The 15,615-nt window shown below is 43.1% G+C and overlaps 1 protein-coding gene across 1 annotated transcript in view; it reads right to left on the reverse strand.

Annotated features, from left to right (window-relative positions):
- CHRNA7 (cholinergic receptor nicotinic alpha 7 subunit) overlaps window positions 1-15,615 on the reverse strand; it is a 124,278-nt gene that overhangs the window by 13,884 nt on the left and 94,779 nt on the right. Inside the window, exons 5-7 of the mRNA XM_079913922.1 lie at window positions 6,095-6,174; window positions 1,742-1,909; window positions 579-773 (exon numbers count right to left, since the gene is read on the reverse strand). Of these exons, the coding sequence (XP_079770048.1) occupies window positions 579-773; window positions 1,742-1,909; window positions 6,095-6,174 (443 nt within the window). The remainder of the gene's footprint in view (window positions 1-578; window positions 774-1,741; window positions 1,910-6,094; window positions 6,175-15,615) is intronic.

Here is a 15,615-nt window from a genome sequence, read left to right on the forward strand (position 1 = left end):
AAGTCCTCAGAAAGTCCACCAAATAAAACATAATTCTTAACTTTCCGGTTGAACATTTTTTTTCAGTTGACACTCACAGTCAGAAGTTCTAGGTTTGAGAATGATTTCTATGTGTACCAAATAGGATCTTTAGTAACTCTCTGAGATGCTGAGGAGCTCATTTCACCAATCTAAATCATAGTTTTCTTATCTTCCTATTGGAGAATAATCAGGAATTACACTGTGTGTGGCCATATATAGATGCAAGCTGATACTATATTAAACTAAACTGTGTCCTGTCCACAATGAATTCCAGCTGGTTGCCACCAAGGGGTGGGGTGGGGTGGCAGAAGCGGAGAAGGTACAGGCCCCTCAGGGAAGAATTGGTTCTTCCCTGGGCATCCCCATCCTCTCTTCAGGATCAGAGGAGCCTGTGGAATCTCAAGAGGGCCTGGCCATCCTGCACAGTGGGCTGTGGTGTCAGGGAGCCACCCTGGGCTGGGATGCATGGAGTGGGCCCTGGACATCTCTGCACCTAGAGCCCAGACTGCCACCCTCAAGGCAGGGCCCTCCCATCCCAGCTCAGACCTGGTACTCACCCAGGGAGATTTTCTCCCCAGAGTCTGCAGGGAGCAAGAACACGAGGAGGGCCAGGGCAGAGATGAGCACACAGGGAATGAGAAGGTTGAGGCCATAGTAGAGGGTCCTGCGGCGGATGGTGACAGTGAAGGTCACATCCGGGTACGGCTCTTTGCAGCACTCATAGAACTTCTCACTCCGCTTGCCAGGGATCCCTTCGGTTCCAGGGGAAGAAAGGAACCACCGTTGAATAAAAGGATGCAGTTTATTTTAAGGGGTTATAACACACACACAGAGCCATGGAATTTGTTAAGTGCAAAACACTGGCTAATTGTTGTCTAAAAAAATGCTTTAGGTTTATTATAGATTTATTTAAGGGTATCTTAGTGATATTTGAACAAATTGGCAGGTTTTTTATGTATTCAAATTACATGTGCTCTAGACTGAATGTGTCCCCTGCAAGGTTCATATGTTGAAATCCTAACCTCCACAGTGATGGTTATTTGGAGGTGAGGCCTTTGGGAGGTGATTAGGTCATGAGGGGGAGCCCTTGGGAATGGAATTAGTGCCCTTATAAAAGGGACCCCAGAGAGCTCCCCTATTCCTGCTGCCATGTGAGGACACGGCCTGAAGACAGCTGTCTGTGAACCAGGAAGCAGGTCCTCACCAGACGCTGAGTCTGCCAGCACCTTGATCTTGGACTCCCAGCCTCCAAACTATGAGAAATAACTGTCTGTTGTTTATAAGCTACCCAGTCTATGGCATTCTGTTATAGCAGCCTGAACGGACTAAGACACCATGATTATAAATAATACACTGTAAACTCGACACCATTATAAATGTAATTATTGTTTTCTATTTAAAATCATCAAATATAGGTTCCCATCAACTGCAATTTGCTGTTCCACCTGATTTTAGGGATAAAGCAGATTTGAATAATGTAGAGATGCCCATACTAGCACTGACCTTACCATAACTGCAAGTTCCTTATGGAAAGCACTGAATTTTCTCATTGTTTTTTGTTTCTCATCCTAGAGCTCTCAGTAAATCATGGAGAATGCTGCAGGGTTCAATAACTGCTCATGCTGAAAAGCAGAGTGGAAAATCCCAAACTTTTTAAGCCAGCACAGTAATAAAGCAGCTTCCTTCTATGTTGCCAGTATCACGTCTTTGCTGGGCTTACCCACAAGGTCCCATTCTCCATTTGGGATATAGCCGCTGATGTCTGCCTCCTGCATCTGCAGATCCAAGGACCACCCTCCATAAGACCAGGACCCAAACTTCAGTTTGCACTGCTGCACATCAAAGGGGAACCATCGCACATCAATGTAGCAGGAGCTCTTGAAGATGCCTACATGGGCAATGAGACAAACCAAGATGAAAGCTGGCTGAGACCTGCTTTAAACACACAGCAGTCTCACACAGTTGGTAGGAATGTAAATTGGTGCAGCCACTATGGGAACAGTATGGGGGCTCCTCAAAAAATTACAAAAAGAACTAAAAATGATCCAGCGATCCCACTCCTGGGTATACATGGAAAGGAAACAAAATCAGTATCTCACAAAGATATTTGTACCCCACTGCAGCATTACTCACAATAGCCAAGACATGGAAACAACCTAAGTTTCTGTTGATGGATAAACAGATAAAATATTATATATGTGTGTGTGTGTGTGTGTGTGTGTGTGTGTGTGTGTGTGTGTGTGTGTGTATACATAAAATCAAATTTATGTGGATTATATGGAATATTATTCAGCCTTTAAAAAGATGAAAATCCTGCCATTTGCAACAACATGGATGAAACTGGAGGGCTTTATGCTAAGTGAAATAAGCCACACACAGAAAGACAGATCCTGTATAATATCACTTACATGAAGAATTTTTAAAAAAAAAGTTTAACTCATAGAAACAGAGTAGAATGGCGGTTGCCAAGGGCTGGAGGGTGGGGGAAATGGGAGAGAGGTTGATCAAAAAGGGAACAAACTTTCAGTTATAAGGTGGATTCATTTTGAGGATCTAACGTACAGCATCGTGACTACAGTTAATAATATTTTATATTTGAAATTTACTATGTGAGGTGATGGGTGTGTTAATTAACCTGATTGTGGAAGTAAATGATTTCACAATATATATGCATATGCATGTGTGTGTGTGTGTGTGTGTGTGTATACACATGCATATGCATATATATCACGTATATACATACATATATTATACATATATATGTGTATGTGTATATATATATTACAATTTCATTTGTCAACTACACCTCAATAATGCTGGAAAAAATATTAAAAATAAAAATAAATGCACAGCAATCCCTTGGTCTCCATCCCATACACTATTCGTAACACACAAAGCCTACTCTTCATGGAGTGAAAAGCTTGCTATCCTGATCAAGCATCGGCCGGTTAAACGATGCATCATTTCTGATGCTCTGCATGTCTCATGATCAATGCTGTGCACACATCCCCTGGACCATTTGAGATCCCTTCAGGAGGAGGCAGTGTGAGTACCGGGACCTCTCACCTGGGTGTGACCAGAGAGGCTTCAGCCCATCCTGCCCGTCCAAACTAGACCTGTCCAGGACAAGCTGAGTCTTTCTGGAAAAATTTCTAGAAAAGAGTTCAGTTGAAGCTTTACTGTCTTTTACATTTCAAAGGCTACACCGACATTTTCTGTTCTGAGCAAAGAATTCAACATTCTGTAAACTTGCTCTTGCCATGCATGTGCATCTCCAAATTCTAAACAGTAAGAGAGATGTAAAGAATGTAAAAAAAATCCTATAGAAGCTGATAAAAATGATGAAGAGCTTAGAAACAGAATCTGAAAGGTCTGTATGCGTCTGTGTGACTGTGTTTGGTGAGGAGCAGGAAGAACATTTTCTTTAGGTTAAAAATTGAGAACATACTTGGTTATCTAGAAATATATATGGAAGATAATTTTAACTAGCCTGAATTCTAGATTATAAACAGAACAAAACCTAATAGGTTTTAGTTGAAGAGGTAGTGTTTGGACAAAAGCTAGAGTTTCCACTGAAAAGAGGGACAGGACAAGTTGGGAGTAAATTTACCAACAGGTCACTGAGATAATTCCACACCGGCCATTTATGCCCATGTGCTCCTTGCTGCCCAGAGAAAGACCAGAAGGCAGTGATGGTACAAATAGCTAAGGGTCCCAGTGCTCACAGGGACAAGGCAGACGCTCTGTAAATTTCTGCTTCCAAATTTAAAAAAAATGAATGGAGGGACTCAACTTGCTAACAGGGACCCCCCCACCCACCCACAGTCAAACTGGGAAAGGATAATAAACTTCCTGTCTCCTCAAGTCCCTTTAAACAGGATTTGCAGCATTACATCCAATGTCCACAGGAATCTGGAAGTCATTACAGACACTACCCTCCCATTAATGGGCTGAATCCCCCAAAACTCTCACTGCTGGTAGAAAATGAAACTGTAACTGTATTATTCCATTTCTATCAAATGACCAGAAAAAGAGACTCTCTAGAGGCAGAAAGGAGGTCAGTGGTTGTTGCCGCGGGCCGGCAGTGAGGGTGGGGACTAACTGCAAACAGGCAAAAGGGATCTTTGGGGGGTGATGGAAAATGTTCTAGAACTAGATTGCAGTCGTGGTCGTACAACTCTGTGAATTTACTAAAAATCATTGAATTGTGCACTTAAGATGGGCCAATTGTATAATACGTAACTTACACTTCAATAATGCTGTTAAAAAATAAAAATATGACATGGGAAAGAAGTCATTTCCTAATAACCAAGTCTATTTCAAAGCTTGCATCTGAAGCACTTTTTGCCTGTTTAGTTGCTGGAGCAGAGCAGCTTCCCAGTTCAGGTCTACACGACCCCAGGCACAGTCTTGCTGCCCTGAACCAGACAACCCCACACTCTCTAGTCCAGAGTAGGGGAGACTCCCACAATCAAAGCTCCATGTGCCCTCCTGACAGACTCCGGGGGCCACGCAGGCTGGGATGTAGGAACTGGCCCCAAAGGGGCTGCTGCACAGAGGGCTTGGGGGTCAGGAGGACTGCTCCCGTGGCTGAAAATAGCCTCAGCCTTCAGAACAACCCGCAGCCCAGTATTCTTCTACGCTGATGACTGCTGGAGGTCATTTTCCAAAATAGTTCTCATGCTAGAAGCTGCAACTTCTAGGCCTGGTGTAAAAGAGTGTACCAGTGATAGAAGACCCATCCCCGAGGTCTTTGTTAGGAGGAAGGCTTGCGTGGCCTGGGGGAAGAGAGGAGGGGCTGAGGAAGAAGCAAGGAAGCACAAGGTTTAAGACAGAAAACCTGCAAGTGTGGAGTCCTTCCATCTCCTCAGACAATAATGGATGGTATCTGCCTGTGACAGGTTCAATCCCTGACGCATTCGTTTACCTACATGTGGGCCAGGCCGCTGGTTGATGAGGGTGGTTCTAACGGGAATAAACACAGATCCTGCCCTTGGGACTCTTATCCTCTGCTAATGAGAAAGAGAATGTAAACCACCACCCAGGAGGCAAAGCCAGCTTTGCTGGATCCAAGGGCACAAGATGGGGCTGACTGCTGGAGGGTGTGTGTGTGTGTGTGCCTGTGAGGGTGTGTGGTGTGTGTGAGCATAGTGTGTGGTATGTTTTTTGTGTGATGTGTCTATATGTGTGGTGTGTATGTATGGCGTTAGTGGGTGACGTGTGCACGTGTGTGTGTGTGTGTGTGTGTGTGTGTGTGTGGTGTAGGTGTTGGTGGTGAGGAGGGAGGTGGCTGCAGGCTGCCTGGGAACAGAAAGTTAAACAAACAGTTGCAGTGGGGGAAATAACCCTGGAAAATAACATGTGAAAAATCATCTAGAAGATTTAAAGAAATCTGTTAATATCTTGAGGGCACGAAGCCTGGGTTTCCCATGGCATGGATCACTCACAAGCAGCCCAAGGCCCTGTGAACTGACAGGAATGATGGGAGGAGATTCAACCCCAGCAGTTACCCATCAGCTGCCTGAGAAGGAGAGACGCTCTTTCAGGAAGAAATCACTGATGAGTCCCTTGGAAACCACCTGTTCTCACCTCTAACAAGCAGGTGGGCTTTAATGCACGCACTCAAGAAGCCAGCCCAGCAAGGTCACCATCTCACCCCGACACTGGAGGGCAGCACATACCCAGGTACCCAGTGCAGTGGGAAGGAAAACGCAGGCTGTGAGGAGGAAATGACCTGGAGGTTGGTTGAAGGCTATAAGGAGAACAGAAATGACCTGACAACGGAGACTTGTTTTAGTTGTGGATGAACTTTAAAGAACACAGGACAGACAATAAGGACAGAGGACATGTGTTGGCAAAGACAGCTTAAGCCATGATCCCAAGAGGAAGACAGCATTGCCACGCTCAGGGAATACATGCAAGCACAGAGGAGAAGAAGTCAGGAGGGCTGGGCGTGCGTGGAGGCTAAGGATGCTCAGAGCTCAGAGCCAGCCGCTGCCCCTGCGGGCACCGTCGGGCACCCCAACCTCCTTCACGCTGTCTAACTGCAGGGGACAAAGGGAGCGGCACTTACCTGGAGGGAGGTACTGGCAGTGCCCAGAAGAATTCACTAACACGTTGGTGTGGAACGTGGCGTCAAACCGCTCATCAGCACTGGAAACAGGAGAAGGATCCGTGAGCCAGCCCAGCTGGGCAATGGGTTCCCCATGCCCTTAGGGCAGTTGTTCCTGCAGTCCGAGCAGCTCTGAGAGGGGCTGCTGCTTGCAGTTGGGACAGCCAGCAGCGGTCTGAGAGCCCCACCTGTGGCTGACCTGGAAGGTCTTCCCAGAGCACAGGGGGAAGAGACCAGTGCCCACCTCCATTTCATAGGGATGCCTATTTTTTCCATATGTATATAAAACAAAGCTCTTAGCAAAAATGAAACCTGAAGACAACTTAGGAGGACATTGGCAGATGAGACATTTCAATCCATCTGCAGGAGATAAAGAGTGGGGGGAAGCACAGCGCCCCTCTATCAGCCCTTAAGGGTGGGATTTGGACCCACTGTGTTCAAGGCCCTAGTTCCAGCCCCTTGAATGGGTCCAAAGCTCGGTTGGTGCTTGAGAAATCCAGTTTGAGTGACTGAGGCTGCAGGTGCATGGGGGAGCTGGGCAGCCCCAAGGAGTACGGGGCTCCAGGCTTAGTGATGACAGGAAGGAGCACAGGTGGAGACAGAAGAATTAGGTTCAAGTGTAGAAGAATGCACTCCAGCCCCACCCCCTGCCCATGGTCAGAACCTCCTACAGCCAGGAGTTACCAACCTGGTTAAAGGGGGCACACAAAACGGAAAGGAAAAACAATTAAGACCAACAGCCCTTATTATCCAGGTCTTTCATTTTCTGTGTTCTGACATTTTGACATCTGGGGCCTTGCTGATCCTGGAGGGACTACTCCACCCCCACCCCCGTCCCAGGTCAGCCAATTCCTAGAGATAGCAAACAACTCGCTCAAATGGAAAGGAACCAATCCAGAGCCCACACCCCCACCATCTCTTTTATGGAGATCTCACCCTCCTGGCCACCATCCACCTGCCCTAATCACCCCAGGACCAGGTACCAGACAAACAGGGACAGGCCATATGTACCCAAGCCTGCTGAAGGCACTCCGGGTCCTAGCCCTGCTTACCCTGCCTCACCAGTTCCATTCCATGCAAACCACAATAAAGGCTTTTGACCACATTTTCCCCTCACGCCCTCTGCCTCCTGACTGTCCCTAGTGCTTCCCTGTGTGGCCCTGTGTGGCCCTGTATGGCGAGCATGCCTCCTGTTTCCAGGGAACTGTAAGATAAACTTCCTTCCTTCCTGACAGTCATTTCTGTGTCTGCATTTTACCATGCCTGATTAAAACATATCCTTAAAATGTCAGATGTGGTGAATGGACTTGAGGACACGGGGAGTGGGAAGGGTAAGCTGGGATGACATGAGAAGGTGGCATGGACATATATACACTACCAAATGTAAAACAGCTAGCTAGTGGGAAGCGGCCACATAGCACAGGGAGATCAGCTCGGTGCTTTGTGACCACCTAGAGGGCTGGGATAGGGAGGGTGGGAGGGAGGGAGATGCAAGAGGGAAGAGATATGGGAACATATGTATATGTATAACTGATTCACTTTGTTATAAAGCAGAAACTAACACACTATTTTAAAGCAATTATACTCCAATAAAGATGTTAAAAAAAAAAAGTCGCCCTACAGGTGAATAAAAAAGTAAACAGCCTCAAGAAAACGTAGGCAGCCAGTCAAGATGCCAGCACCTTGAGTTAAGTTTCCCTCATTTTAGCAACTGGAGAACCTCTGCTAAGGGCTGCCCACGTCTACAGAGCCTCTGCAGCCTTTTCTGTTCCCAAAATCCTCTAAAGGGGAAACTCACCGTCATGAGATATCTGAGAACAGCCTTCACTGTGAGAGACAAGGACAGAAACAAGAAAGATCCAAGAAGAAACAGTCAATGAAAGGAATGAAAAATTACCTCTTATAAAAGTAATATCCTCACAAAAATTCAAGAGGATATTGCATTTAGAAAAACAAATGGCAATATGGAAGTTAAAACATGATCTATGAAATACACCTTTATAAATAGGTGGGAGGTTTGGCTGATAAGAATCACTGAGATGAAATGTAAGACCGAAAGGATGAGGGCCTCAGAGTAAAGGCCAAGGAAGCGGAAGAGACATGGGGGGCGGGGGGGTGGGTAGTGGGAGGGAGAGAAATCACACAGAGAAATTATAGAGCTGAAAGAAACCCCTCCAACGTGAAGGCAAAGAAAGGTGTTTTTAAGAACATTAAGGTGCCAGAGAGCTTGTTTCTTATGTATATTTTCTTGGTCATGGACTTGAGCATCAGCTCCAGAAGAATGAGGGTGAATACTAAGGAAGAAGAAATAAACTTTCAGACCAAACCTAAAGATCTGGAAAAGGAATTTTCATGATGAGCTGTGTAGTGGGTCTAGAAAAAGGGGCGGGGTCCAAATTACAGCAAGATATAAGGGGTCTCTGAAGAGAGTAAAGTGGATTCAGAGTAATGAAGAGAAGAAACAACAAGGTGGAAAACACCGTGGATTTGACTAAGGGCACATTGTTTTCAAAAATCTTTAATTAAAAAAAGCCACCAGAAACTTCAGGAAAAAACTGTACAAGAAAGCCAAGGTTTGAATATGAAACAAAAATGTGATGAAGCTTAAAGAAAGAAGGAAGGGAGGAAGACTAAGCTACAATAAAAAGATAATCCTCTGAGATGAAAAAGGACACATCCACCCCCTGACTTCCAAACACACTCAGGGAGAGAGAGGAGGAGGAAGGCTCAAGATGTAAATATTCTTTGCTTCACTGTAGTCTGTACCTGACTGTCTTAATGACACACAAACAGTGACTGGGAACCAAATATCTGAGGATGTGGACCTTCACAAACTCACCCTGGATTTTACCCTGCTTTTTAAATTAGGTTCTCTGGAACCCCAAGATTCTGTGGAGGTGCTTCAGATTTCTGCAAATGTTTGATTCCAGTATTTTCTTTTCCTTGTGTTTCAAAATGCATCATCAGATGAATGGATAAAGAAGATGTGGCACACATATACAATGGAATATTACTCAGCCATAAAAAGAAACAAAATTGAACTATTTGTAGTGAGGTGGATAGACCTAGAGTCTGTCATACAGAGTGAAGTAAGTCAGAAAGAGAAAGACAAATACCATAGGCTAACACATATATATGGAATTTAAGAAAAAAAATATCATGAAGAACCTAGGGGTAAGACAGGAATAAAGACACAGACCTACTAGAGAATGAACTTGAGGATATGGGGAGGGGGAAGGGTAAGCTGTGACAAAGTGAGAGAGTGGCATGGACATATATACACTACCAAACGTAAGGTAGCTAGCTAGTGGGAAGCAGCTGCATAGCACAGGGAGATCAGCTTGGTGCTTTGTGACCACCTGGAGTGGTGGGATAGGGAGGGTGGGAGGAAGGAAGACGCAAGAGGGAAGAGATATGGCGACATATGTATATGTATAACTGATTCACTTTGTTATAAAGCAGAAACTAACACACCATTGTAAAGCAATTATACTCCAATAAAGATGTAAAAAACTGCTAATAAAAGTCCAAAAACACTCAAATAATTGTTTGCAAAATTTTAACTCTTCAGACACTACCAATGTATTAATTCATGTGGCCCGTTTAACTTCTTTTCTGGTGGACGTGAAACTAAAACTCCTCTTGCCATGAATACTGCATGTATTTGAAACTCTTGAAAATGAGTCACCCAGTAAGATTTCAGTTTTGCATGATTGCTCTTTAAAAAAAAATTCACATTTGAATCTACAATTCCAGCACAGAACCTGCATCTGCCTTGGCACCCCTTCCCCCACCCCCGACCCCGCAGCAGCAACAGCAGAAAGCACTGTGTGATGCTTCCATAGCTTTGCTTATTTTAAGCTTGGGTGTCATCCTGGCTGATTTTTATATTTATAATAAAGGCTGTGGGCATCTGTTAATGATTCAATTCCGAAAGAAAATAAAATTCATACAGCTCTTTCTCCATGGATTTGGAGCAGTTTAATTGAAAAGACTCTTGAGATCACAAGGCAAATGGGTAAAAACAAGATAAAAATCTGTTGCTAATGGCTGTGTGACTCAGTGATTTCTGAATACCGTTCAACCAAAATAGAATATTGAGATAAATGTACCACCGTCATCATTATCAAAATCTTAATACTCACTGTGGAAGTTTTAGGGTTCTTCCCCAGGGGCAAATTGATTTTATACGTAAATGATATAAAAGTAAACTCTGGTCATAATTATGTGCTAATACCACTTCATCTGTTTTGACCATTAGGGCTGGAGATAAGGTTTGTTTGAAAAAGGGTTCTGTTGCTAAAATCTGAGTCTGAAAACACAGAGGGGATGAAGTCCCTGTGAAACATGAGTGACCAAAACCACTGCAAGGACCTGCCAGGCGACAATATCAGTGATGTCCATTGGGTGCCAGCTGACAGTGACCTTGAGGCCACATGGTATCACAGCCTTGCAGCCAGCAGATTCTGGTCACGCTGGAGGCTGGGTGGGTGCACAGAACTTAGCTCACTCTTCCCTCTGTGCTGGTGTGCACCTGAAACTTTCTGTATTAAACTGTTAGAAAACAGTCAAACATACATATTTTTTCTTGACTACTAGAGGACAGGATACACTCTCAGAACTTTTGATGACCCTGGCACGTGGCCCTTCACTCCCCTCAAAACCTCTTCCCTCCAGCAGCCTTGGTCCTCGTCCAGGTAGTAATGGACAGATGAGCCTGCACTTGGTGTGAGGGGAGCTCTGGGCACTCCCACTGAGAAGTGCCCATGGAGAGGAGGGATATTTAACCCCAATATTGAAGGTGCAGGGTCCTACGTCATCTGTCAAGTAGTCAGGAGCAGAGGACATCTGGACAGGCTCTAAGGATGGGCAGAAGGCTCACAGGTTCTGTAAGCCTACCAGGAAAGGTGGGCGTGTCCCCAGAAGACAGCGTAGTCTGATCACACACCTGGAGGTAGGCTGGACTGAGGGAAGCTTCATGAAGGTGAGGTTTGCCTGGAGCAGGGGTGAATGAGATGTTGTCCCAAGCAGCAAGGCTAATACAGGGGCTTGAGGGCTAACCACTGGTGGCTATGCCTACAGGACCCAAGGGCCCATCCTTAGGGGAGGATTACAAACTGTGCTTCCAGACGTCAATGGCAGTACAGGCAGGCAGAGCCCAAGGGACACAGGTGAACCCTGGTGGTCTGGGTTAAGACTATTTCCTGCTCCCCATCCACAGGGTCTGACACAGTGCCTGATCCCAGCCCTGCAAAGGGCTCCTGGCCCTGGAAGCAGAGCCCTCTGATCCCAGCTTGGTGCAGCCCCTGCTCATCTTGCCCCGCAACACTGACCCCCATCTCTGAGCAAAAAACCCCAGGTACACTGCACTGCTGTCGAGAGCACACTGTGGGCTCATGAGGTGAGGACTGTAATGAATAGGGTCTCAGGCGCCATCAGACCCATTCCCTCTGAGCTCACATGGTCCTCAAAAGAGAGAGAGGGAAGAGCAGAAAAGGCGAAAATGATCTTAACTGCTCTACCACAAAAAAGAAATAATGATTATGTGATGAGGATAGGGGTGTCAGCTAATGCTACAATGGTAATATTGCAATATATATGTATTTCAAATCAACACAATGTACACGGTAAACATAAAATGTTGTATATATATATCTCAATTGTATCTCAATAAAAATAATAAAATAAAATTTAAAATATTGTAAGAAAAAAAGTAAATGAATAAGAAAGAGGAAACCCATCTATCTCAAAAGACTGTCAATCTAAGGTGCCATTTATCTTAAATCTTTTAAGGAATAAAAGCTGCCATGGATCAAAGATAAGATCAATAAAACTAAAAGCTGGTTCTTGGTGAAGATAAACAAAATTGATAAACCATTAGCCAGACTCATCAAGAAGAAAAGGGAGAAGACTCATATCAATAGAATTAGAAATGAAAAAGGAGAAGTAACAACTGACACTGCAGAGATAAATAGGACCACGAGAGATTACTACAAGCAACTATATGCCAATAAAATGGACAACCTGGAAGAAATGGACAAATTCTTAGAAAAGTACAACCTTCCAAGACTGAACCAGGAAGAAATAGAAAATGTAAACAGACTAATCAAAAGCACTGAAGTTGAGACTGTGATTAAAAATCTTCCAACAGGGCTTCCCCGGTAGCGCAGTGGTTGAGAGTCCGCCTGCCAATGCAGGGGACGTGGGTTCGTGCCCCGGTCGGGGAGGATCCCACATGTCACGGGGCGGCTGGACCCGTGAGCCATGGCCGCTGGGCCTGCGCGTCCGGAGCCTGTGCTCTGCAACGGGAGAGGCCGCATCGGTGAGAGGCCCGAGTACAGAAAAAAAAAAAAAAAAAAAAATCTTCCAACAAACAAAAGCCCAGGACCAGATGGCTTCATAGGCGAATTCTATCAAACATTTACAGAAGGGCTAACACCTATCCTTCTCAAACTCTTCCAAAATATAGCAGAGGGAAGAACACTCCCAAACTCATTCTACAAGGCCACCATCACCCCGATACCAAAACCAGACAAAAATTTACCATTGCAACAAAAAGAATAAAATACCTAGGAATAAACCTACCTAAGGAGACAAAAGCATGGACTTACTTATATATACTACCACATGTAAAATAGATAGTTAGTGGGAAGCAGCCGCATAGCACAGGGAGATCAGCTCGGTGCTTTGTGACCACCTAGAGGGGTGGGATAGGGAGTGTGGGAGGGAGACGCAAGAGGGAGGGGATATGGGGATATATGTATATGTATAGTTGGTTCACTTTGTTATAAAGCAGAAACTAACACACCATTGTAAAGCAATTATACTCCAATAAAGGTGTTAAAAAATAAAAATAAAAACAATACATTGGTAACAGCAAAAAAAAAAAAAAAAGCTGCCAATTACATGTTAAGATACCGCTGATGCCCAGATTTCAGAGGAAAAAAGTCTGTAGAGGATAGATTAATTTTATTTCAAAAGAGAGTAGTAAGTCCTTTCTCTGGATATTTTGATTTTGTTATGTATTTTATTCTAAAGTGTTAAGGACATGTTAAAATGATAGCAAGGTGGCGTGTCACAGACCATGACCAAAAAGTCTTGAGCAGAACTGAAATTTCATGGTCGTTTCTACCTTTCAGAGATCCCAGGAGGCAGACATCCAGGTATCAGCAGGAGGCTTCCAGAAGAATCTATTCAAGATCCTTTCTTTACCCACCAATTTATATGTTAAATGGCATATAACATGGATTATAACAATTGGATGTAACATTGGATGAATTATAACAATGTTATAAATAATATGGGATAATGTTATCAAAGCCTGTGTCAAGTTTCTGGGCTCCCAATATTGTTCCTTGATCAATAGGACTGTTCCTGATCCAGTACAACATCATCTTAATCACTACAACTTAGTGGAAATGTTGGTATTTGGCAGGGCAAGTCTCCGACAACTTTGTTCTTTTGTTTAAAAATTATCTTACCTACCCCTGGCCCTTTACTCATCATTAAGTTCTAGGATCTACTTGTCCAGTCCCATGAAGACCCAGCTGAGACTTTAGTTGGAATCACATTAAATTTACAGACTAGTTTGGGAAATTCTGACATCTTTATGATACTGAGTTTTCCCAGAAATAAATATATAACTCACCATTTATTTTGGTCTTAGATTTATTTATTGATACTTTTTAACACCTGCAAATACTGGAAAAAAGTCATATAGTTGATGAATGATGGTAATTTAGTTTATTCCTTTCTAATCTTTAATATTTCATTCTTTTACTTTTCTTGTTATTTAAGATTCTTATCATTCTTAAGATATTTTTTAAGTGATGACAATAGGTATCTTTATTTTGTTCCACATACAGAAACTTGTAATGTTTCAGCATTAAATGAACTTTTGGTAAACACCTTACATCAGCTTACACAAGTTTTCTTCTATTTCACAAATAGGTATTAAATACCATCAACTGATTTTTCCCCAGCTGCCAAGATGATCGTGTGATTTTTCTCCTTCATTCTGTTAATATTGATAGAATGAATTATATAAATGAATTTTTCTAAAGTTAAACAAAACTTATTTTTCATTAGAAAACTAAATTTGTTATGATTTTTTTAAAATTATTGCTAGATTTAGTGAGTTAATACTCGTTAAGATGCATACATACATGCTCATAAGTGATACTGTATGCTAGATGGAACTTGCCTGCAAAACCCACTTTTTCGAATTTCTTTTTAAAAACATATCAATCAAGAGAATGAAAAGGCAAGCTTCAGACTGGTAGAAAATATTTGAAAAAAGATATACATGATAAAGACTGCTATCCAAAATATACAAATGACACTTAACAGTAAGAAAACAACCCAATCAAAAAAACCTTGAACAGACACCTCAACAAAGAAGTTATCAGGGAATTGCAAATTTAAACAACCAGATACCACCACACACCTAGTAAATGGTCAAAATGCAGAACAATGAGAACACCACATCTGGCAAGGATGTAGGGCAACAGGAGCTTTCATTCATTACTGATGGGTACGCAAAATGGAACAGCCACTTTGAAAGACACTTTGGCAGCTTCTTACAAAACTAAACATCCTCTTACCATACAATCCACCAATCACACTCCTTGGTGTTTACTAAAAGGAGTTGAAAACTTATGTCCAGACAGAAATCTGCACATGGAGGCTTAAAGCAGCTTTATTCATAATTGCCAAAACTTTGAAGCAATCAAGATGTTCTTGAGTAGGTGAATGAATAAATAAATAAACTGTGGTATATCCAGACAATGAAATGTTATTTAGTCTTCAAATGAAATGAGCTATTAAGCCATGAAAGACCTGGAGGAAGCTTAAATGCATACTACTAAGTGAAAGAAGCCAGTCCGAGGGCTACATACTGTATGATTCCAACTATATGACATTCTGGACCAGGCAAAACTATGGAGACAGTAAAGCTCAGTGGTTTCCAGGAGTTAGGGGGAGAGAGGGATAAATGGGAGGAGCACAGAGGATTTTTAGGGCAGTGAAGCTAGTATGTACTATAATGGTGGATACATGTCATTATACATTTGTCCACATCCATAGAATGTACAACATAAAAAGCAAACCCTTAGTGTAAACTATGGACTTTGGGTGATCGTTATTTATCAATGTTGGCTCATCGATTGTAACAAACATACCACTCTGGTGAGGGTGTTCATAATCTGGGAGGCAGTGCATTGTGGGGCAGGGCTATGTGGGAAATCTCTGAACCTTCTCAACTATGCTGGGGATCTAAAACTGCTCTAAAAAATAAAGCATATTTTAAAGATAGATAGATGATAGATAGGTAGATAGGTAGAGAGATCCAATTATCTTGTCTATTTTTCTATTTTGTCTAGAACCAGCTTATATTTTTCTAGAAAAAATAATTTCTGGCTAAGTTTCCATATTCAGTGGCATAAAGTTGTCCATAACATTCTCTCTTCTTTACTTTCTTGATA

The sequence above is a fragment of the Stenella coeruleoalba genome, assembly GCF_951394435.1.
Source record: "Stenella coeruleoalba genome assembly, chromosome: 2".
Lineage (NCBI taxonomy): Eukaryota > Metazoa > Chordata > Mammalia > Artiodactyla > Delphinidae > Stenella > Stenella coeruleoalba.